Source organism: Phyllostomus hastatus, unplaced genomic scaffold, assembly GCF_019186645.2.
Source record: "Phyllostomus hastatus isolate PE091 unplaced genomic scaffold, TTU_PhHast_1.1 phas_contig_524, whole genome shotgun sequence".
Taxonomy (NCBI): Eukaryota; Metazoa; Chordata; class Mammalia; order Chiroptera; family Phyllostomidae; genus Phyllostomus; species Phyllostomus hastatus.
This window is the reverse complement of record NW_025333900.1, coordinates 5221034-5245072: the sequence shown is the minus strand read 5'-3', so window position 1 is coordinate 5245072 and position 24039 is coordinate 5221034. Positions and strand designations below refer to the sequence as shown.

The 24039-nt window shown below is 48.8% G+C and overlaps 1 protein-coding gene across 1 annotated transcript in view; it reads right to left on the bottom strand.

The window, feature by feature from the left end:
* GMPR (guanosine monophosphate reductase) overlaps nucleotides 1-24039 on the bottom strand; it is a 41401-nt gene that overhangs the window by 5689 nt on the left and 11673 nt on the right. Inside the window, exons 4-7 of the mRNA XM_045847187.1 lie at nucleotides 21669-21842; nucleotides 12352-12433; nucleotides 8356-8462; nucleotides 1048-1090 (exon numbers count right to left, since the gene is read on the bottom strand). Coding sequence (XP_045703143.1) covers nucleotides 1048-1090; nucleotides 8356-8462; nucleotides 12352-12433; nucleotides 21669-21842 — 406 coding nt within the window. The remainder of the gene's footprint in view (nucleotides 1-1047; nucleotides 1091-8355; nucleotides 8463-12351; nucleotides 12434-21668; nucleotides 21843-24039) is intronic.

Genomic DNA, 24039 nt, shown 5'->3' with positions numbered 1-24039 from the left:
GTCCAGATCTGTTATCTACGAGGCTCCTTCCTCAGGACCCGTCACTTTAAAGTGTGCTCAGCCCCACGCTCAGCAGGGAGCTCCAGGGGGGACACCCCTCAGTGTGAAGATGCAGCTCAAAAATCAACGGCAAAACTGTCCTTGGTTGGGTCCCTAAGCAAGGGGTAACTGAGCGCGTGAAAATAGCCGGAGTCCTGTGTTCTCCCTGCTCCGCCCCTGACTTTGTCACTTGCCTCTTTGGAGCCTTGTCCCCTGGACAGTCTCCAGGGGTTACTCCAGGGACAACACCCAGGGTTACTACAAACCCAGCTGCAACAACACTGCCCCATGTTTCCTTTTGTCACTTTTGTTTTGTTTTTCTGGAGCCAATGACTCCTCACCTAAGACGTTCTGTGGGACGTACCCTGAACCAGTGATGAAGCAGATGCAGAGAACTGCCACCAGCATCACCCAGCTGTGCCGCCAGCTCTGAATTCTGAACAAAGCTCACAACGGTCAAGGGGCAGGCGCAGCACATTGAGATGCTGGACCTCCAAGTGCTTCTGCAAGAAAAGCCCAGGGTCCCCTGGCTGGGACCCCAGGTGCCAGCCCCGCCCTCTCACACAGGTGGACACTGCTGCCCCTCCGTGGGGAGGGGGCTCCTCAGCCTCAGCTAAGAAACTGCTGGGGGGAAGCCAGCCCTTCTGTGGGGTTTCCCCAAAGGCCCTCCCTGAATTTGCTGCGTCCTGGGCCTGGTACTAGCCTTTCCCGCAGGTGCCCTGAGCCTTCTCAGCCATGATGTCTAAGTCATGACTTCACCCACTCCCAGCTGGCAGGACGCCGACCCTAGATCTATCCCCAGGTGCTCTGCCACCAGCCAGAGTGGAACTGGTGCCAGATTTTAGGCCAGTTGGGCCTGAAATCCAGGGAGTGGACACTCAGGACTGGCCCAGACATCCTTCCAGTTTCCACTGCCTCATTCCAGATCCCACCGCGTTCCCAGTCCCCACCCCACAGCCAGCTCCTGCAGGGAGCTCCCCACCCTCCCCTGCCCTCCATTCTCCTTACCAAAGGCTTTGGCGACATCTCCTGGACACGTGCAGCCTCCGTCCTTCAAAGAGGAAAGAGCAAAGAAGATGTCAGAGGAAGCTCGCCCAGGCTGTCCCTCTCCCCTGGGGTGACTGGGATTCGAAACCATCCCCACCCCCCAGCCAAGTGCATACCCTCAGGGCCAAAGCCCAACACTCCCCTCCTGGGGGCACCGTCCTGCCCCCAGCCTGCCCACCACCTGGATGCTGCTGAGCACGAGAGTGGCTCCTCCAGCCCCTGCACAACACGCCTCTCCATTCGCCCTCCAAGCTCATTCTCATCAGTAGTCACCTCTCCCCACCTGCCTGGTGTGAGGTGAGATGTATTTAGTACAAGAGCTGAATTATTTTAAGAGCCCGAAAGAACACCAAGTCAATTCCTTTATATCCCCAGCCACGCCATGTGATCCTAATTCACCTTCATGTGCAGTTGCCTTAGTCAGACATGTGTTCCTGACACCCATTCTGCCACCTGGGGCTGCCTGAGTGCCCAGCAAGACAGTGGTTCTGGGGCTGCACAGCACAGGTCAGCTGTGGGGGTTGTGTTTAAACACCAGGAACACAGTACTCGGTGTCCAGGATGCGCAGCCACTGGGCTTCCTCGCAAACAGAAAAGGCACAAAGTAACTAGGCTGCCTGCTATTTGCAGTTGGGCCTGGGTGAGGTCTGGGCGGGGGGTGGGGGGGGGTGGGCAAAGGGCGGTGAGGGTGGCCTGGAATAGCAGCCAGACCAGACAGGGACAGGCAAGGAAACAAAGACACCGGGCAGGCAGGGTCGGTGCCCAGGGCTAGCGACATGTGACAGAGCTCAGACTCAGTGTGGGTCTTGCAGAAACACCAAGATCTCAGAAGGAAGTGCCCGTCCCCAGAAAGTGGGACCAGCCTGGCAGTGGCCAGGCAAGCACTGGGACGAACACAGAAAACCAAGCCACTTAGACTCTCGGGCCTCACAGCTGGCAGGAAGGTGGGTGCGCCTAGAGCTGGAGGGTGTCTGTGCAGAGTGGAACCGCTTTCCGAACTGCATCGCTAACTGGGGAGGACAAGGTGCCTCTGGGACTCAGTCCTCTGTCCTACCGCCCTTCAGGCCTGTCATTCCAGGGTCGAGAGCTCAGACTCTGTTCCGTGACTCCTCTGCAGTTCTGAGCAAGAGGGAGGTATGAAGGCTCAATCTTTTCCTGTCACACATATTTGCCAACGGCAGGTATTTCCCCCATCACGTGTGTTATTCCCATGTGGCTTCCCTGGCCCCCAGGCGGCCACAGCCCCCATGTGAACACACAGTGGGCGGGTGGCTCTGTACATGCAGTTAGAGCCTCAAAGCTCCGCAACACTCACCCTCTCTTTGGAAGGCACAACCCCGTATGTCCTCGAGTGCCCTGCCATGACCTTTAAAGTGCTTTACCTCTTTATCCAGACCAGTTCTGCAAAGCAGGCCTTCAAACTTACAACCTCAAAAGGTGAAATAAACTCATGCTCCTATTAAAATAGGTGCCTAACGCCTTTGGCTTTAAACACGCGCACACACACCCCTTACATCTTTTGCTCACGTGCCTGTGAGGGGGCAGCTTGGGACTGGGAGGGTGTCTCTGTGGGGTCCTGCAATCCCACACTGCTGTGGTCAGTGAGGGGGCCTGCCTCAGGAAGGCCCGTGCTACTGGGACTCCAAGACAGTGAGCCCCCAGGGTGGCCCGGGACGTCCACCATTGACAGGCCGTGGTGAGGTGCTGTGCTGTGGAGAGGAAGTCACACTTAGCGTGTCACCTGCTCACTCCGTTTGGGTTGCACCGTGGGACGGACAGCGCAGACCGACAAGCTGGACTGCACGTGTGACTCGGGGCCACCCGACGTCACACCATGCGGCAGGACAGACACAGGAACCAGTCCCCTATGACCGTTCAATCCTCACTCTGGGGTATGTTGCTATGATTTTAGAGAGAAGGGACAGAGAACATCAGTGGGAGAAACATCGGTTGCCTCCTGTATGTGTCCCCACCGGGGATCAAACCCGCAGCCCTTTGGTGTACAGGATGACGCTCCAACCAACGAAGTCCTCTGGCCAGGGCTCCCTACTGCCATTTACAGGTAATTTCCAAAAGGCCTGCAAAGCATGATTTCATGTTCTCAGGAGGCAGAGCAATAGGAACAGCCTGCAATCTAAGACACTGACTTTCATATATAAACACTCATGGCTGCTGGAAGCTCGTTTTTTAAAACAAGTATGCAGTGCTTGCTTCTGCAGCACGTATACTGAAAAATAGTGTGCAAATATTCAAAGGGTTACTTGTTTTGTTTTTCAAAGCTGTTAGCATCATATTTTAGTAGAAAAGGCATCACACCACACGAGCGGTGACCCTGTGAACCGTCGGAGTACCTCCTCTTCTTAAAAACACTTGCTCACCCTGAAAACAAGGGGCAGCAAAAGCAAGCATGGGGGAGGCCAAGGAATCTGAATCAAGCACCTACTATGGAGTTACAAACTCCATTTTTTTTTATTTAAACACCACAAGAATCTGAAGTCGACATTTTGTAGGTGGGCATGGGGGGTTGGCGGCAAGGCAGGTTCCAAAAGGCTGAGTGACTTGCCCAAGGTCACACGGCAGCGATAAGAGAAGAACAAGATTAGAAGCCTGGTTGAGAGTAAACTCCACACATGTCTGGAAGCACCAGATACCTATACAGGCATCAGCAATGCTTCTCTGAAAATGAAGGCGGTTCTAGTCATATTTATTTTCTTTACCTTCATCTGGAATTTTCCAAGCCTAAAAAATTATTTGAAAGAATTTGATTAGGTCTAAGTAAAGGCCTAGCTGTTTCTGAAGTACTACGTTAAATCAATGAACTCACAGGAAATTTGCCAACCAACCTTCACTTCTTTGCTGAGGGTCAGCGGGGGGACACGAGCATTCACGGGGTGTAGGGAAGGGGGGCTGAGGACTGCTTTGAATCGGCCCAACCTTCGACCCTCACAGCCCCACACAAGGGCAGACCTCCTCAAACTGATGAGCACATCTCAAAGCCTCTACAAAACGCGCTGGTTAAAACGTTGAACTTGCATAAAGAAGAGACAACAGTCACCCCAGTCAGCCTAGGCACAGGACTTTCTTCAGGTCCTGTGAAGCGCTGCACAGTGCAAGCCATTTTGGTCGTTGGTTCAAATCACTCCCTTTCCGATGGTTCAGCTGGGATGATTCTTGACTCTGCCCTAAAGACGCACTTGAGCACTCGCAGGGGAAAGGCCTTGGCATAGAACAGATTAGGCTGAAGTCTCCCACGGCAACGTGGTGGGAAAATGAGCAGCCCTGGGACCCTGTGGAAACCTGCATTCTTCATGGCTTCAGCAAGCCCTTCACCCTGAGTCTCCTCGTTGTTTAATGAGGGCGGTCAAGGGCAGGAGGGGAACAGTGGAGGTGGACACACTCCGGTCTGAGTGCTGGCTCGACCTCTACCAGCAGTGTGACGCCAAACAAATTACTTAAGGACTCAAAGCCAGTTTCCTCTCCTCATGTGCTTGTTAATTGTATGTGCCAACTTGACTGGGCCTTGGAGTGACCAGATATTTGATTAAACATTATTCTGGATGTTTCTGTGGGGGTGTATGTGGATAAGAATCAGTGAAGTGAGTAAAACAGACTGCCCTCTCTAATGAGGGTGGGTCTCATCCAATCAGCTGAAGTCTTGTGTGGAACAAAAAGGCTGACCCTCCCCCAAGAGAACTTTTCCTAACTGACTACCTTCAAATTGGGGAATGGGCTCTTCCCTGCCTTCTGATTCCAAAGGAAACAATGGCTCCTCCTAGTGTCCAGACCTACAGACTCGGACGGGAACTCCACCATCAGCTGTCTCCAGCTTGCCAAGTCATCATACTACAGATCTGGGGACTTTTCACCCTCCATAATCACTGACCCAATTCCTTATAAATCTCTCTCTTACCATATGCACACAAACTATTGGATGTTTCCCTGAAAACCCTGACTAATACACCTATCAAATAAAGAGAATAGCTATCTTGTCAGGTTGTTGCAAGGATTAAAGATTATATATATGTTATGCCTGGTAGATAGTAGATGCTCAATAAATGACAGCCCTTATTTCCTCCAAAGCTGTTTCCACCTCGCCAATTCTCTCCTTTGTGTGATGTCCCTAGCAGATGACAAGACAAAATTAACAGGTCACACCTTAATCTTTACCTATGTAGGGGGCGTCCTGAATTTTTCAGCTCTCTGCCTCTCAGCAGCCCATGCAGGCCACAATAAATAGAAACCTGATTCAAGTCCAGCCTCTTGGGTGTAAGCACCTGCAGAACAGACTCTGTGCTGTGGCTTCCTTCTGAACTTCACTGGCGCGGATGTGCTAAGTCAGCAGCTGAAGTGTGAAATGAGACAGCTGGGAAGAAACTGGACAAGTGTCAGGATCCAAACCATCTCCCGAGGGTCTAGGACTGCTGGCAAGTGGGAGAAAGCTGCTTGTGAAACTCCATTAGTCAAAGGGATGGTAGGGAAATGGCTGCTTTGAACTCCAAGACACTCAGCTGGTTAGAAAGAATGAGCTGGCCCTGACTGGTGTGGCTCAGTCGTCCTGCAAAGCTAAAGGTCGCTGGTTCAATTCCCAGTCAGGGCACAAGCCTGGGTTGTGAGTTTGGTCCCCAGTCAGGGTGCATGCGGGAGGCAACCAGTCGATGTTTCTCTTCCTTTCTTTCCCCCTCCCTTCTCCTCTCTAAAAATAAATAAATAAAATATTTAAAACAACAGAAGAAGGAATGAGTTAAAGTCAAATACAGACCCCCTGTAAGTCTGTGAACTTCATTTGATCTTTTGGCTACAAATTGAACTTCTAACAGCATCTAGGCAATCTCTCACCATGAATGGAAAATCAGAAACCCAGAGCACCAGCAGCACAGCCTGAGCCACCATTGTCCCTAACTGACACACCCAGGGCTGTTCTCTGGTGCTGGCAGGCAAGAGAGACCTGACTGGAACAATGGCCCGACCTACAGGAGCCAGCGGTTCTCCACCTCGACAGCCCATCGGGGCTACTTGGAGGGCTTGCTAAAACAGATTCCTGGGCCTCACGCTCTGAGTTTCTGATTCAGGTCTGGATGGGGTCCGGAATTTTCTAACAAGTTCTGAGCTGATGCTGATGCTGCTGGTCTAAGCACCACACTTAAAGAATTGCTGTAAATAAGCTGCAAACTGGGTGTGCTGTGTAAGGACATCCCAAACTGATTTCCCATCAGTCACCTGTGGTGCCAGCAGAGCCGCTACCCTGCCCACAAATGGCCCCCTAAAATTTCTAGAAAGGCCCAAGTATGGGATCTTAGACTATGTTCACAGTAAAACTATTAATTTGCCCTCCACTGATTTGGAAATGGTGGCCATTCAAGGAATATAATGCAGGATCTAAATTCTGATTAAGATTCTCGATGGTAATACAGACTTAGGACTGATTACATACAGTGCTTTGGAGGCCAGTGCCTAAGGGTTGAATTCACGAGGATGGGGTCCAGGAATGTTGACTAATAAGAGGCTTCCCTGGTGACTCTCACACAGTCAGCCCAAGACAGGGCTATAGTGAGCCCCTGAGAACCACTGGCACACTGGAGAAAGTGCAGTCTGACGACTTCTCACTCAGCCACCTCACGCAGCAAATGTAGGAGGACAGCTGCATGTCAGCCGAGTCTCACACACACCAGTTGTTCCATAAATGAGTAGTAATCTGTTCACTGCAGCAAAAGCTAAAGGGAAGGGTATTGAGTGGAGGGGCTTAGAACTCGGTCTGCAGCCAGTCAACATCCAGTCATTGCCAGCTCCCAGAGCAATAGTAGGAGCTGCTCCATAAGGACTTGCTGCCTACATGGACGGGCAGGTGGAGAGGCTGGATGAAGAATCAGAACGAGCACAGGAACTCTGCACTGGACCTCGAGTTAAGGGCCTGGCCCTTAGCTTCGGTTGTTGCCTGAGGGTCACATGGGGGAAAAACAGCGACAGCTCACACACCATGGCAGCGCTCAAAGCAGAAAGCGTGACCGTGGGCGTGTCAGCAGGCCCTTGAAGCACTCTGGAAGTCAAACCCCACAGGTGGAAAGGCTGAGCCAAAATCTACCAGGTATCACTCTGCCAGGACATGTAATTTATTGCATCTGGACTTAAAAAAAAAAACCTATTATTTTAGGTGGGTGCATAGCTTAGGAATTGCACAGCTGAAAAGAGATGAAGATTTAATTTACTAGATTCAATATGAATCCATTGTTATAGAACCACTAAAAATGTGTCACTACGTCAGAATTTGTAAAAAAAAAAAACCCCACACATACATATCATCTAATTAAGACGAAGCAATAGTTGTTCCATCCAACCTATCCAATTATATCTCACATATTCTGTCCTGTTCTGATCAATTCCCATGTAGAAAGGCAGAGACATGACAACCCCTCCAGCTGTCTGAACTGTGGTCACACCAACAAGGTAGAGCACAAGTACAGATACACGGAGGGTTGCAACTTGCCTAATTCAATCCTTAATATTTGGTGTCTGAGCACTTGGTGCTGTTCTTCCAGGAACTCCGTGAAAGTGCCGTGAGTTCACTGTCTCAGCCCCTCCTCCCCATTCATGTCTGAACCTGCAAAAACCCAACTTCTGCCCCCGGGGAGGCCACTGAATCCACTCTTGCTATGGTAACTGGTGACCCACTGCTAGCATCTGACACCACCACAGATGTGGGTAGCTAAGATGAGGTTATCCTGAAGCAATATGACTGAAGTTCTTATAAAAAGGAGTAATCTGGACACAGTAATAGGCACACGGGGAGGATGCTACATGAAAACTGGAATTATGGTGCCACAAGCCAAGGGACTGTTAGAAGCTCAAGAGGCCTGGAACGCAGCCTTCTCTAGAGCCATCACGGCCCTGCCAGCACCTTGGTTTTGGACTTCTGGTCTCCAGGATTGTGAGACGATACATTTCTCTTAAGGCCCCAGTTTGGGGTGGCTCTATCAAAGCTCCCACATATCCCTCATCATGCTACCGACAACTTCCAGTTGTTACTGACCGAGGTTCTCATTGGCCAGTGTGTTGCCTCGCTGGCTGCTGAATAAGTGGGGAGCAAGGCCGGGACCGGGACCGCAGGGCCTGCTCATTCCCAAACCCACAGGGTGCTGCTGGGTAAATGGCAACCAGAAACAGGGCTCCCTCGGGGTCAGGAAGCAGGGCCCTGCCATCCCGAGCTACTCCCTGACCGCGCCAACCCCCTCCCCCAGGCCCCCCGCCCCCAACCGGCACCACCTGCAGACTTACAGAGATGATGTGGCCCTTCAGGCCGTGGGCAGAGTCAGCGCACTCGATCACAGCACTCAGCTGGGGGTAGCCCACCCCCGTCTTGGTGCGCGTGGTGCACACGGAACCTAGATGGAGGAAGAAGTGAACCCCAAAGACAGGTGATTAATAAATGAGCAGAGCAGGACACAAAATGAACCTCTATCACGGTCCCACAGCCCTGCCCCCACTCACTGGAGGTGAACCTTCCTCAGCAGAGGGAAGGCACGAGGGGTGGGGCAGCACAGGAGATCGATTATAACCACACCCTCAGGCCCTCGTCCCATCACGTCTACAACAGATCCCACCCCATAAGCTGCCACCGTCACTGTCCCCTATGACAGCACCTCCTTGATGGCTGTGCACCGACTCGCCACGCTTAGACCCCATTCCTTTCCGTGGCCCTCCACTTCTCCACTCAACCACACTACACTTCCAGGGGCCTCTCAGACTCCTCCCACAGCCTCCAGCCTTCTGACTTCTCTACACCGCAGTGCCCTGCCTGTGAAATGGAAATAAAAACCTGGCCTCACAGGGCGGCGGCAGAAATGAAGTGGCATAAGGGAAGACAACCGTTTGGCCCAGGACCTGGCGCTGACCCTATTCCTGCACCCCTGTTCTCTCCCAGCTCTGTCCTCCGCACACCCGGCCTGGTGTTCCTCTGGGCCTCATAGTCCATCTCCAGCCCAGTCCAGCGTCTCCGTCCAGCCTGGACTCTGAGGTCAGCCACCTAGATGCCTTCATCCTCTTGACGTTTGTCCTCTGTCAAGGCCAGTTCTCACAGACCATCTGCATTATACTCCAAGCCAAGTCATGCCAGAAGCACCAGCATCTCCAGCCCATGTCTGCTTGCTCAAGACCTGCCCTTCCCTCCAGGTGAGCACCCCTGCTCTGAGAGCACCCACATCACACTCCTGAATGTCCACCCTCTTGCCCCCCACCTCTTCTCCCCCTCCCACTGACCATGCTCCAGCCACGCTGATCTTTCAGTTCCTCCTACACGGCGAGTTTCTTCCCACTTTAGGGATTCTCTGTACATGAGGTTCTCTCTGTCCAAACACTCCCCTCTGTACCAACACCCTGGCCGGCCTTGCCAACCCCTTCTTATCTTTCAGGCTTCATCTTAAATGTCACTGCCTCCAGGAAGTTGTTTGGCATAGCAGTCCTTTCAAAAAGAGGCATTTAAATAGTGATTTGTGTAAGAACCAAGGGCCTGCTTTCTCTGTTACATGGTGAACTCCCGGATGCTCACTGCCGCAGAGTGCTGAGAATAGAGCCTCGTACATAGGGCGCTGTAAATAGACACTGAAAGAATGTGTGAGCTCAAGAATGAATGAGTCACCCACATCCCTGTCCCCGCTGCTGCTTTGCCATCCGTCAGTCCCTCCTGGTGCCCTATGGTGCCAGTGATGAAGCACCCTGAAGCCAGTGTGAAACCTGGGCCGGAAGTGGGGGTGAGGGGCCCAGAGCCCCTGCCTCCTCTCTTGCTCCCCCCCACCACCAGTGGCTTCACAGCTTCCCACTATGTCTTTAGGAACAGGGTTAGACAGAGAACCATGTCTATACTCCCAGACCTGGCTTCACCAGGAAAACAGGGTGGGGGACCCCCTCCTTCTGCATCTATCCCCCTGAAGGTCGGAATCCATCTCTTTAAGTCCATCCTTGCAGCACATGCTGCTCATGATCCCGGAGCCAACGAGCATCTCTCCCCGCCCTCTGCCCCAGATGTGCCCTGGGAGGGGCAGAATTCGTCTTATAACCTGGGTCAAAACTGGCTTTCCTCCCTCTCCCCCACTCAATTGCTAGACCCGACGGCAGCAGCCTCGGCTGTAGCAGGAGCTCTGCACAGGAGCTCTGCACGGGTGAGGGGCAAGGCATGGGAGTTGTCTTTTTTCTTTACTATTCAAATCTTTAATTACTCAAATTTAGTTTAGGCTATAGAGTTGCACTTTTCGATGTGGACATTCTATGTAGCTCTTCGGAGACTTCAAACAGTCTTTACCCAATCAGGGCAGTAAAAAGATCCTAAATCACAGATGTTTGACAGCCCAGGAATGTAACACGTTTTTGAAAAATGGAGATCTGGTTTGCCCCCTTCATTTCCAGCTTCCGAATCTACTTTGAGGATGGTGCCTACTCAGGGTCTGGAGTCTGTAGGCCCTCAGGGGACACTCTGAATCCGCAGCCCAGAGGATTCCTCTCTGGAGGTGGGTCCCGTTCCCAACTACCATCTTGGCAGCAGTCTTGATTAACCCCCAGGTTGGAAGGAGAAACTGGGTACACATTTTCTCCCAGTTACAGGGGCAGGGTGCCCCTTTTTAATGTTTTTTCCCAGTTCCTGGGAGTGGTTCCAAAGCAAATCTTTTTCAATGCTGCCATTTAGATTGCAATATTCATTGCTTTTATTCTATAGAATTTGTGAAATGTCACTATAATCTCCAATCAACGTAAAGATGCGGTTCTACTATATCAGGCTCAAAGGGAACCTCTTAGTCTCTTCAGTCATGTCTCTTGTAAACAGACAGCCTTGGAGTCACACAGTGACAGTGTAAGGACAATAAATCCTTAGGAGAAACAGAACATACACATACAGAGTACGTGCGTGAAAAAACCGAGCACAGCTCAATGCTCAAGATAACATCAAGGACAACCCCTGGAGAGCCAAGAAGATCGCTTACATATCTTCTCGTCCCGTACAGCACCCACCCTGCACAAAGGCACCTACGACACCCTCACCACACGTTTCTCACTCATGAGTAACTGCTGAGTGCCCTGCCTTTTGTCTGCTCGTCTGTTACTAGCCTTTTCCGTTCTGTCACAAGCCTGGTCTGTGACAGCCTGTCCTAAGCGGGAGCTGCTTGTAAGCAAGAACCGTGCCTTGTCTTTTCTTTGATTTCCTACAATGACAGACACTCGGTAAAGACGAGAGCTGTCTTTTCTGTTGCTTGGAGTATGTTACAAATTGGCTTAGGTGAGTGGCAATATAAAAAGCCCAGTCCTGACAATCTCCCTGTGTGTTAAACTCCTGGTGCTTGGATGAGCGTACAAGGCTCTTCTCCCATAACAGTCCCCTCACGTGCAACCTCCCCTCAAGGCTGACAAGTGTGCAAATCACAGCCCAATAGTGTCTTCTGCCCACAGCACTTCCCCACACTCTTCTATTAGTTAGGATGTGCTTCCTTTTCCAGTAATGCCTTTTGGGTAGGCAATATTTTTAAGTCTTTGCTGTTTTTTTACTCCCATTTGAAAAGTACACCTTCTTTCCTTCTCTCCCATCATAGTGTCTGATTAACCATAAGTGTGAAGGAAGAATTTAAAAACATGGAAGCTCATGCTCCAGTGTGGCCAAAAGGGGCAGCAAACATCACCTGGCCCGGAGAACCAGAGCCGCCAGTGTAAGGACAGAAAAGCTCCACCTTCTTCCCCCACTACGGTGCCAACAGGCTGTCCTAGGAGAAAAGGCCTGAGAAGGTATGGGCCAATCTGATGTGGGTATGGATCAGGTGAGGAGCCAAAGGTGCTAACTACCTGGGCCATGGGTCAAATTCAAATATGGCCTCCCAGCCGTATGCGCATTTGCTATGTTTGGCATCTCTCAAACACTCACAGAAACTTGAGTTATTCATGTCCTTTAACTGTCCCGTGGATTCTTCACCCTTCATCTTCCTCTTCAAGGTATATAGAGTCATTAATGAAATCTGCATTTTCTCTTCCACAAGTATATTTTAAAACCTGGACCTCACATTCTAACCACATCCAGGCTCATTTATTAGTTCCCTGGGGCATCAGATAGCAACTCAATGACATTTCTAATGAGGAGCTTCTTCTGAAAGCTCAATGAGAGTTTCAAAAGAAAAGTACTTTAAACTTGGGGATGGGTCCCGCATGGGCTCCCTTCTGGCCATCTCCAATCTCCATAAGCCCTGGGCCCCATTTCTCCCCGCACACACCCTCTGCTGTGCTCCCAGAAAGTCTTACCTGGTCCAACTCCCACTTTGATTATATCCGCTCCGGAAAGAATCAGCTCTTCCACCATCTCTCCTGTCACCACGTTCCCTGCCTGAGACAGAAACTATAGCTCATGATCATGAACTACTCCTGGTGGTACAAGGATGAGCAAAAAACCACACTGGGACAGAAGGATAAGCATGTCCTGAGGCCACCAAGCAGTCAGGGACATTTCCAAAAAAAAGGGGGTAGGGAGATGAAACATTGGATCCAACAGGAGCCAGCATTAACCCCCAGAGATTACATTTGGGTAAAGTACAGAACTCCATGATGTTAGAGCTCCAAGACCTTAGACTATCTAGGTCACAGCTTTTTTAACATTTCAGCAATGGATGGACAATAAAGTCTTACAGAGAACCCATGTACATAAAATAAGCAATACAACACTCTCTCAGCTTATTAAAATCTTTATTGTTGGGCATAAAATGCTTCACAGACTATAAAACCCCTGAAAAATCTTTCTGGAGCCTCAGGGGCCACGACAAGAAAACTACTGGTCATCTCACAGCTGGGAAGACACCTGGGTGTCCCGCTCTAGGGTCGGAGGTTCCCACCTGATGAAAAAGGGAACATGAGCCCCTGTGCTGTGGACCAACAGCACCAGAACCTGCTCCGTTTTCAGAACATGAAGCTGGGACCGTAAGAACATACATATAAACCAGGAAGTGGCAGAATCTAAAACCCAGAAGGATGCCTGTGGGTTGCAAATAGCACAAGTTCTTTCACTGCAGGAGTCTGGGAGCTCAAAAATAGCCCTTTTTATTACAACTTACTGCCCCGTGGATTCTTCAGCTGGTGCACAGGAGACTTGGCGAGATGCCTGACTGAGTCTTCACAACTGTGTGAAGTCTTATTTTGGGACCTGCATCCCTACTCATTCTACTCATTCACTTATTTATTTATTTTTGTATTGAAGCCCCACTGTCTTTCCACTGAACTGACCTCCAGAGGGAATTTTTCTTTTTTAACCAGGCAAAGTGACTTTTACCTCCCTATAAAAGGATCTTGGCACAGGGAGATAAGGAGGGTCAAAGCTACTTTAATCCAAACAGCACCTGACAATGGAAAATGACAGGTAGTCCAGACGAGGGCTAGGACATAGGAGAACACAGTAAATGACAGAGGTGGCACTGCAGGTCACTGAGGAAAGGAACAATATTTCAACAGACTGAGCTGGGAAAGGCATCTTTGGGGAGGAGGCACAGATTAGCACTGATACTTTTCATCAAAATAAGCTTCAGGTGGATTATAGAGTCAAACTAAAAGTTTTATTCCCCCCAACTTAGAAGAAAACCTTGAATACTTGTAATAAGCATGAAAGTGAAAAAAACATAAACACAGTTCTGTCTACCTGAAAATAAAAAGCTTATATACATATAAACACGCAGACTCACTTGCACAACTAGCAAAGCTAAGAAGCGAACAAGCTGGTGGAGAAAACGGCCTGCAATGACGACGAAGGGCTCCCAGCCCTACAGCAGCTGCTCCAAATTTACAGGGAAGTGCTAACCCCTCGTTTCATAACTGCCACAGGACCTGAGCACACTCCTGAAATGAAAGCAGCCAAATGACACAGTGAAAGTTGAACCTCACTAATAATCAATTTTAAATTACGGTACCAGTGAGATACTACTTTTCACTCACCAAATTGCCAATGACTGTAAACATGAAATGCTGAAGAGAAAACAGACTTTCTTTCTCTGCTGGTGGAATGTCTGTTTTAGTATAAGTTGTCTTAGAAAATAAAATATCCACATAGGAGCAATGCAAAAACACCTATATCCTTTGATCCAGTAAGTCTACCTCTAGGATTCCCTCCCAAGGAAATAACCATAGATTATTAGGTCAAAGGGTTTAACAACAAGGATATTATTTATAACAGTGCAGACCGGCAAATAAGAGTTCCCCAGATGGGAAGGGTTCAACAATCCAGGGCCCATCTAAGTGATGCTTTTAAGCTTGGTTTAATGGCATGGGAAAATGCTCAAATGCTTTCAGTATAATGTTATGGGAGACAAAAGGAAATAGTAAGATCTCCTTGTCATTAAAAAATGAAAACACGCCCTGGCTGGTGTAGCTCAGTGGATTGAGCGTGGGCTGTGAACCAAAGTGTCGCAGGTTCGATTCCCAGCCCGGGTACATGCCTGGGTTGCAGGCCATAACCCCCAGCAACCGCACATTGACTTCTCTCTCTCTCTCTCTCTCCCCCCTCTCTCCCTCCCTTCCCTCTCTAAAAATAAATAAAGAAAATCTTTAAAAAAAAGCCCTTTCCTTAAAAAAATAAATAAATAAAATAAAAACACACACACACAAGTACATGTGTATATGAACACATACACCAAGATGCTAACAAATATGTCTAGGTAAAGGAATTGCCTATGGATTGAATTTTTTCTTTAAAATATTCTCGATTTTACAGAAGAAATTATATTACCTTTATTAAATATAATTTTTTTTGTTTTTTGTCTCCTTTTTTAAACACAAGGACCAGCATAAACTCTGTACCCAAGAAAGAAGTTAATAGGAACCTGAGAAACAAGACTCTCATTCATCTTCATTGATCGATCTGCTGGGAAATAAACTTCTAAACTTTTAAAAATAAGATAAAAGTAAATATTTAAAAATAAAACAAATTTTAAAATACAAAAACTTAAGCTACTTTAAGCCCCCACAGTCTCATTTTCAATGTTGATTCCTCCCCATCTGCTGCTACCTACAAATCATCTTATTTCAAAGGGCCTACTGTACATACAGTTAAACAAATCAAGTCAGTTTATGATGGACGAACCAGGTACCCCCACGTACCGTCCAAGCACAGAGGATGGCGATACTGTGTTGTAGCCCAGAGGTTTATGCCAGCATTCCCCGCTGCCCTCCGCTACCTGTGTGGCTGCTCACCCAGAGGGAAGGACACGGTCACCCAGAGGGAAGGACACGGTCACCCAGAGAGGGCTGCTCATGGAAAAACCCCGAGTGCTGTTGGGGCGTGCCTCAGCATGAGGGACACAGCACAGGAATGCTGATGACCAGCAGGGCTGAGCGAGTCTCCACTTGCAGGAACAAAAAGCTGTCTATCCACGTTTGAATTGAAGCAGGGCAAAAAAGTAAATAAACAAATAAGGGGGAAATAGGGAAAGACCAAATCAGAAAGGAGCATGATGCCAGGAGTGGGGCCAAGCTCCAGTGAAAGCCCCAGGCAGGTGGAGGCAGCTCTGCCTGGGCTGTGATGGGGGAGTGGGGGGCGGGGGCGGGGGTCAGAAGTGGTGAGTGAGGAGCTCACTTATCTTGGCCTGCGGCACCACGTGTGAGCAGGGGATATGGACTGTCAGGATGGGGCCACACCCAGCAGCACATCCGGCTGTCACTCGGGCAGCTCACGGACAATCATTTTCTGGGCAGCCACAACAAAATGGAATCCGCAGAGCCTTATCGGGGCTCCAGCGCCAGCAAGTGGAGATTTCCACAGGGCACCGCTCTCCCTGGGAGACCTCGAGCTGACCTCAACGACTGCTCCTCGTTCTTGTTCCTGAAGGGTGAGTGCCCCAGAAAGGGACATAAAGGTGACCCAACTAACATTTCAAGTACTTCTGCACCATTTTACAAAGTCCTCTGGAGAAAAACCCAAGTCCAAACTGTTCTGCCCTGATTTTTCCAGTTTTCCTTTAGACCCGGATATCTACAGCAACATAAGTTCAGAAAGACCTGAGGTCGAACAACGAACCTCCTACTTCGCACATAATCTTAAGAAAAACCACTTCAACTCTGGGTCTCCGCCTGTCTTTGCTGTAAGATCACTGACTGTGCCCACTTGTTGTCCATGTAAGGTTTACGGTGACAGCTGGGTGCAGGAACATGTTAGTCCCTCCGCTTCAGAGTGACTTCTGTGGATTGCTCTTTTACTCCTTTTTTTTTTGAGTTTTAATTGTGGTCAATTACACATAACATAAAATTTACAGAGTTAACTGTGTAAATAATTAAGGACATTCACACTGTTGTGCAACCATCATCACCATCGCCTCCAGCACTTTTTCATCTTCCCAAACTGAAATTGTCTCATTAAACAATAACTTCTCTACCCACTTTTTACTGGCTCTTTGGAGGCCCTTTTCCAAGAAAAATCCTTTCCACAGAAAGACTCGAGGCAGAGGTCAGCAAACAGCAGCAGGCTGGCTTTGGCCCACGGCCACAACTTGCTGACTCCAAATGCAATGTGATGAAGCCTAACGCCAGCACCTCGCGCAAGGCACACGGAAAATGGCATCTACCTGCCTGGGGAACCAGGGAGTAGGAGATGCTCGCAAGGCAATGACCACCATGTTCCATGGCACATTAACCTATTTGCTACGTGACCCTCAGAGACAAACACCACCTAAGTCTCTGAGGCTCTCACGGCTTCTACCACAGGTCCCATTCAGATAAGCCCAGTGCCAACAAAAACTCCAGGCAGCCCAGCCTGAGAGGTGGCGTCAGTCACAAGTCCCTCGGGCTTCAGTGAGACACACTTGACTATGTTAAGGCCTCCTTCGACAGATACCTGCCAGGAACACTGGAGAGTGCGTGCCTCTCTGGGAGGAGGTACAGAGTGGGACGAATCTCCTGTGGCTCAGACCATGACTGCAGGGTAAAGAGTGCAGACAGGTGACAAGAGCCACAGGCAGAGATGCTGAAGCCACGCCCATGGCTACCTGGGACCGGCACAGTGGCATTCCCCAAGGGTACAGAGCTGGACCTCCAGTCTGATCGAAGAGGTCAGGTGTCACAGACCTACCTTCTCACAGCACCGGATCAGAGAGAGCCACCAGCACAAAAGCATGTCTCAGACCCAACCCAGGGACTGCTGCGTCCCAGCAAGCCTGAGCTGGCACATGGACTGGTGGCAGCATGGAGTAACAGGAACATCGGGAACATCACAGGCCTTGGGGGCAGGCTGCCTGGCTCCAAACCCCAGGCTCTTGGGCATGATCCTTGAAAAGTTTCCTTGACCTAAGACTAAGTGTCACATTAATAAATGCAGGTGCTATTATCCTTACTCGAGGATTTGTTATTGTTAACTGAGAAGGGCCTCATCCGTGCTCGTGCCTTTTCCCACAGCACCTAGAATGTACCCACTTGTTATAGTCTTCCGACAGCCAGCACCCCCACGGGACCCTTCTCTGCCAAAGATGTTCTCTACAACCCCCTGCCTCCTCCTTCCCTACATGTGGCGAGGCTTTCCCGAGGTGAAAGGCAAGAGAAAAGGGTGTGCATCTGCATTCAGAGCGCACTTGACAGAGGGAGCAACAAGCCCTCACTCCCAGCACAGGACACCGGAATTGCCAGCCTCCGCCAAGAACATTTCTGAGTACCCCTTCTGTTCCATACACTGTAACAGTCAACACTCGGCACCTGTAGCATATACCTTTCAGTTTCAAAGCACTGGACAAATAGTAACGCACCCTCACAATACCTCCAGAAGCCATAAGGAAATTACTGAGGACACTAAGGGCACTGGAGGTTTCCGAATGAATCACAGATTTCAGAGGTCATTGCAGGAAAAGAATGGCTTAGGAATAAACACCAACCTTGCCAAATGCTCCCGTTCATTGCTGGGGAAACCAACAAAAACACTCACACAACCTGGCCCAGCCAGCAGCCGAAGGAGAGGCACTTGCTGTTGATGGCGGCCCAGAGGGCCATGGGAACTCAGCGCCAATCCCCGCCCCCCCCCCCCGCCCACCCCCGCCCCCGCCAGCCTCATACCCCACCGCAACTCCCGGGCTCTGCACCAGCAGCAACCCCCTGCCCCTTGTCCTATCAGCCTGCCCCCTCCTGCACTGCCCTCCTTCCCTGGAGTTTGCCCTGGAGTTTGCCCGAGGGGTGGCACACAGGCGCTCTGCGCCCCACAGCGGGCAGCCTGCCTCAGCTCTAGGCAGGGCCAGCTGTTGGGAGCGTGCAAATGGGAAGCTCTGGGGCTCCAGTGTATCTCTCCTTTTTAAAAGAAGTGGTGTGGCCATGTTTACTCCCTGTTCTCAAAACAAAAACAAATGACCCTGCCCCACCCCCATCCTTCCTCCATCAGCTTCCCATCTCGGACAGTTCTCGGAGCACACGCCCTCCCTGTCACTCACTGGCAGCACACACCTGTGTGTGAGTACCGCCCTGTTTACCAAGCACCTCCCCATCCGACCCCCACAGTAATTCTCCAGCTGTGATTATCCTAGGCCTCCCTTTAGAGGTGAGGAAAATGGGACTCAGAAGTTTTGTGACTTTCCCAATGTGGCTCAGCTCATGCGGCCACAGCAACTTCTGGGACATTAAGTTAGTGCAGTGATTTTCCACTAGCGTACTGCAAGAATTTTTAAAACATTCGATACCTATTTCATCAGGGGCACCGACCTCTTTTCCCTTAGACTGTCAAAAAAATGACAACAGCCGACACAACAGTGCCTGTCCAGTGTGAATGAATCAAAATTACCTGTTTTTTTGTCTGATTGGCAAAAAAATATATTTTTGGTGTGCCACAGAATTTTAGTAATTAGTTTATTGTGCCATGAGGTGAAAAGGGTTGAAAATCACTCCATTAGTGACTTTAACGGTGTTCCAACCAGTAGCAAAGTAGAAGAGGGGACAAGGGCTAGTGGGGCATTTGGGAAACATAAGGATTCATTCCAGGCCCTGGCTGCTGTGGCTCAGATGGTTGGAGCATCAGCTCATAAACCAAAGGGTTAGAGATTCAGGTTCAACTCCCAACCAGGGCAGACACCTGGGTTGTGGGTTTGGTCCCCTAGTCGGGGCACAATCAATGTTTCTCTCTCACATCGATGTATCTCTCCCTCTGTCACCCTCCCTTCCCCTTTCTCTAAGATCAGTAAGGACCTCCTCGGGTGAGGATAAAATAAGGTTCATCTGAGGAAAAACGGTAACACACAAACAACATGCATGCCTGCTATTGAACACAAGAAGATGCAAGATATGCAATAGGTTACCATTTACTTAAGTTTCTAACACAGGCAAGATCAAGTGGTGCTTCTCAGGAAGGCATTGGCAGGTGGTGAAACCAGAGACACTGAGAGGAACTGCTCGCCAAGTCAGGGTGGGGCTTCTGAATGCAGGGACACGGAAGGACTGCTGTTTTATGACTATTACACATCGATGTTTTATGCACTTTTCCATATATTCACTATTTAATACAAGAATTACTAAAGAAAAAGAAAGTAGAGCCACTAGGCTGACTCACTAAATCCATGTAATTTCTGATTCTTAAACCTTCACAGGTAGCTCTAATACCCCAAAATGCCACTAGATAGAAAGCACAACTTCTCGTGTTTCTTAGCCTCTTGCCTTTCCAGGGCCATTAAAACACTTGAGGTGAAGTGGAAACTTCTGGAAAGATCTAGATTCTACCACCTCAGATAAGACTGTCCATAGCCACCTTGGGCCTGCCTCATTTCTGACTCTCCAAAAGGAGTAAAAAAAAAAGAAAAAGAAAAAGAAGACTCTTCTAGTGAACAAATATTTGTGATGCTCTTTCTACCATCTAGCTGTTGTCTCACAGAATTTATGTTTAATAGCAAGTGCTGTTTTGGGCTACAAGTTCCTAGCTGGGGGGCTGGGGCTCCTGCTTCCCCTGGAGTCCAGCTTTCTGTTCCATCTTTCTGGAGACAAAGTTACCAGATGGCTGGGGGTGAAAGAGCCAGCTGCGGTCACAACTACCCATCCTTGGGTCCTGGTAGAGGGCAACTTCATCACCCTCCAGTGCAAGCACAACACAGGTCAGCCTCCTCAGAATTGGGAAGCAGGAAATTGGTTGCAAGCATATTGCCTAGTGGAAGAAAGGAGTTTTATCACCAAAGTTAACAAGGATGGGGCATGTTAACAAGTCTCGAGGATAGACCTTGGACCTTTCATTCAGAACAAGCTGCCTTTAAATCCCAGCTTTACTGCTTAATGATGCTATGACCTTGTGAAAATCCCCAGTGTTACAGAGAAGTAAGAGCTGAAGAGTCCTCATCTATGGTCAGTTTGGGACAACAGTTTCTACTCTTTACAGGGATATTGTGAAGAAGAGAGGAAAAAAACTATGTAAACCTTCTAGAACACAGTAGGCATCAATAAGTGGTATTACTGTTCAAAAAAATGCCACTGGCAGCACTCTTATGGAGGGTAAAATGAATTGTGCTATTTCCCACCCAAAGGCTGACACTGTACAGCTGGTTGATCTTGGGACAATTCTTGATCCTTTCTTCTGGTGTGATTGGAAAACATAAAAATACTTACCTTAAAACTCGTTGGAAGTCCTTAAAACAACAGTTAACTCCATCAATAGAAATAATTCCTATCTCCCAACTTCCTTACACTGACAAAATGTGAGGAGGAATAAATTTAAAAAGGACAGTCAGGTAGCTTATCTAGCGGCCGATCTATAATCGCCATGTTAGTTAAGACCACTAAAGGCACATGTAATTATAATATAGATTCCCAAAAGCCAGATTTAACCTTAGAGTTTCTAGTTCCTTTTTTCTGAAAAGCCATACTTCCCAGCAATAACAAATATATATTCTAACTAATGAAGACGTTAATAATTAAGAAAATATAAAAAAGGCAGGAAAGGTCAAGAATAAAGATGCTAGGTAAAACAATACACCAAATAATCTGCAAATAACAGTTGGGCATGGCGAAATGTTCATACTGCGGAATCAGCTCTTACAGCAACAATTTCTACTGGCAACAGGAGTGGGGCATCGATGGCGTAAGTACGTTAAACTACAACCCAGTTACAGTGGGCTTTTCATTTTTAAAATCTGATCTCTGGCTCTCCTTCTCGGGAGCATGCCTGCGCCTCTCCTGACCCCCTCTTCTTCCCTCCAGGCGCATTACTTCTGCCTTTCCCTCTCCTAAGCTCCAAAGGCCTCTCCTAAGCTCTCTTCTGCCTCTGTAACTTGTTTGCTGAGCCTACGCAGCCCAGCTGGCTCCCTTCTGTTACCTCTGTAACTTTCTACATAAACTTTCTCTTATAATTTGAAAAGAAGTTGACACAGACCTCTGTTTAAAGGTATCACATGGTAAGAAACTTTCGAAGATATTAAGCAGAGATAAGGAGTCATACCCAACGATGTCGACCTGAATTTCACTTTTTACAGAGGTGAGTTAGTTTTCAGATCTTCCATAGCTGCTTCCACCCTTTCCAGTGATTTTCACCTAGTCTTCTAATAAGAAGGCACCAAAAGCTCTGGAGTAGATAGCTCCCCGGACACACTGAACACCTCTCTTTTTGCTTCCCCATCTACAGAATGTTCCACCATACCTACCATAATGGTGTGTGCTGGAAATTTGGCACGGACGAGTTTCACAAATTCCACAAAATGCTCTGAATAGCCATTGGCCACATCCAGGCAAATGAACTTAATCTGCGGCACAGCTTCCAGGATGCTGCTCATCTTTTCCAGGTCGCTCTTCCCACTGCCGGAACTCACGGCTATATGCTACACCAAAACAAACCAAAAGGTGCAGGACACAAACAGTGAGTAGTATTCCGAAGTCAGACCCTGCCTCCATCCATTCGCCTGCTCTGAGGACAACACACAGACCTTCTGAGGTTACCCCGGTCGAATACACACACAGCGGGCTGCTCAAGCAATACGCAGAGCAGAGGTAAAGGACTTTCACTCATTAAATTATCTAAACCTCGCCCCTGCTGTCTTTCCCACCATTAAATTACATATATTCTTAACCCCGGCCCTCAGCCACAGAATCTTTCTAGTAAGCAATTTATTAAATATTTGGGAAACCTCCTTGGCATTTACTTTCCTCAAGCTGTCTATGTGGGACTCCGAATCGTGGAACTGCGGGTGCAAACTCTCCTCCTGGAGGAGAGGAGAGTCGTGAAGAAGGGAGGGGAGGCCAGTGAACTTGGGCCTCCTTACGCCAACGCTGTGGCCATCGCTCCGAGCATCTTACTCTGGGAATTCAGAGGGAAAGATATCTAAAACTTCTTCCTATTTTCATTTTTATTCTCAATACAATACAAACACAACATGCAAATTGTGTCCCAAAAAGCTGCGAATCTCACTGTCCCTATTAAAAGGTCCAGGTGTCCCCGGGTACGAGAACAAAGGAGCCTGAAGTGATCCTTCCCAGCTGCACTTGGATGTGTTCACAACTGAAGCCACCTCCCCAGTTCCGTGACACCCTCTCCCCACACCTCCACAGCGCCAGTGCCCTCCAAACCACTCATCTGCTCCTCCGAAAAATGCTCTTTGGGAAAAGGCCTGTGTTTAGCAATTTATGCCTTAGTGAGACTAAGCCACAGGACTGTGCCCAGAGTCGGCATCTCGCCTTCATAGTTATAACAATGTTTTAACTTGTTATCTCTAAACCATAAGCCAGAGCACGGACATATATTATTAATATCCTTGTTATTCTCAGAAAACCACGACAACGTAGCTACAGCCCAGACACTCCAGGGGCACTCCATGTTGCCGATCGGACCAGTTCTGCCCATCCACACACCTACTCCCTCCCACAGGAACTTTGCTACCCTTTGTATCTTCCCCTTCATTTCTGTTCATGTTTGGCCCGTGGAAGCCAAGATTAGTTAGTTTCTCTCAGGGCTACTGAGCTTTTAGTAGCCCTGAGAGAGGGGCTTTTCCTTTTCAGAAAAATCAGCCTTTCCATTGGAGAGGGCAGAGCAGTCAGGCAAATGATCACACTGGGTCGTGAAGGCCAAGCTGCCAACAAACCACACGTTGCCCCAGATTTGTTGCCTTCCCACCTTCTTACTGAGATGAGAAGAAGAGGCAGAAAAAACTATAGTTCATTTGAACACAATACAGCAAAAATGAAGCATTAGCTATTAAGCTGGAATTATTTTATCTCCCAAACCACCTTCTCACTAATGAAAATCCACACACAATTAAAGCAGAGGAAAAAGAAAGAAGAAAAAGCCAGTGCAGCCTCCAGGGGAGTGCAACGTGAAGTCATCTTTCGATCGCAGACAGCCTGATCTTGGAGGAGCGTGTCTCCAGTGCAGAGAGGCACCCTGCTGGCACCAGCTCGGAACACCCGAATGCACCAGGAGGACAGGCAGGCACATTATATTGGGGCTTTTTGTTATTTTCAAACTGCCCTTTTAAAAACAAAATAATAACAGCTTTATTGAGATACAATCATACCATGCAAGTCGCCCATTTAAAGTGCACAATTCCAGGGTTTAGTATGTTCAGAGTGGTGCAGCATCATCACAGTTTCCGATCATTTTCATCACCCTCCTCCAAAGAGTTCTCATCTTTTAGGTCTCACCCTCCCTCAAGCCTGAGGCAACCACTAATTTACTTTCTGTCTCCACAGGTTTGCCTATTCCTGAGATTTCATGTAAACAAAATCACATATGTGTCCTTTTGTGTCTGGCTTTTTCACTTGGCAAAATGTTTTCAAGGTTCATCCAGCTATAGCATGTATCAGCACCTCATTCCTCTTCATAGCTGAATGATATTCCACTGTGTGGATATGCCAGATTTCACTCATCAGCTGATGCGTTACCATTGGTGCTTAGCTAATGGCTGATGAGAGAGAGGAGCAAAGGGACGTAGACAGCGAGCTTAATAGACTGGGGAACATAAGCCTGCTTCATCAAGAAGCTACAGCTTTTCAAACTCCAGGGGATTACAGCACTTCTTTACC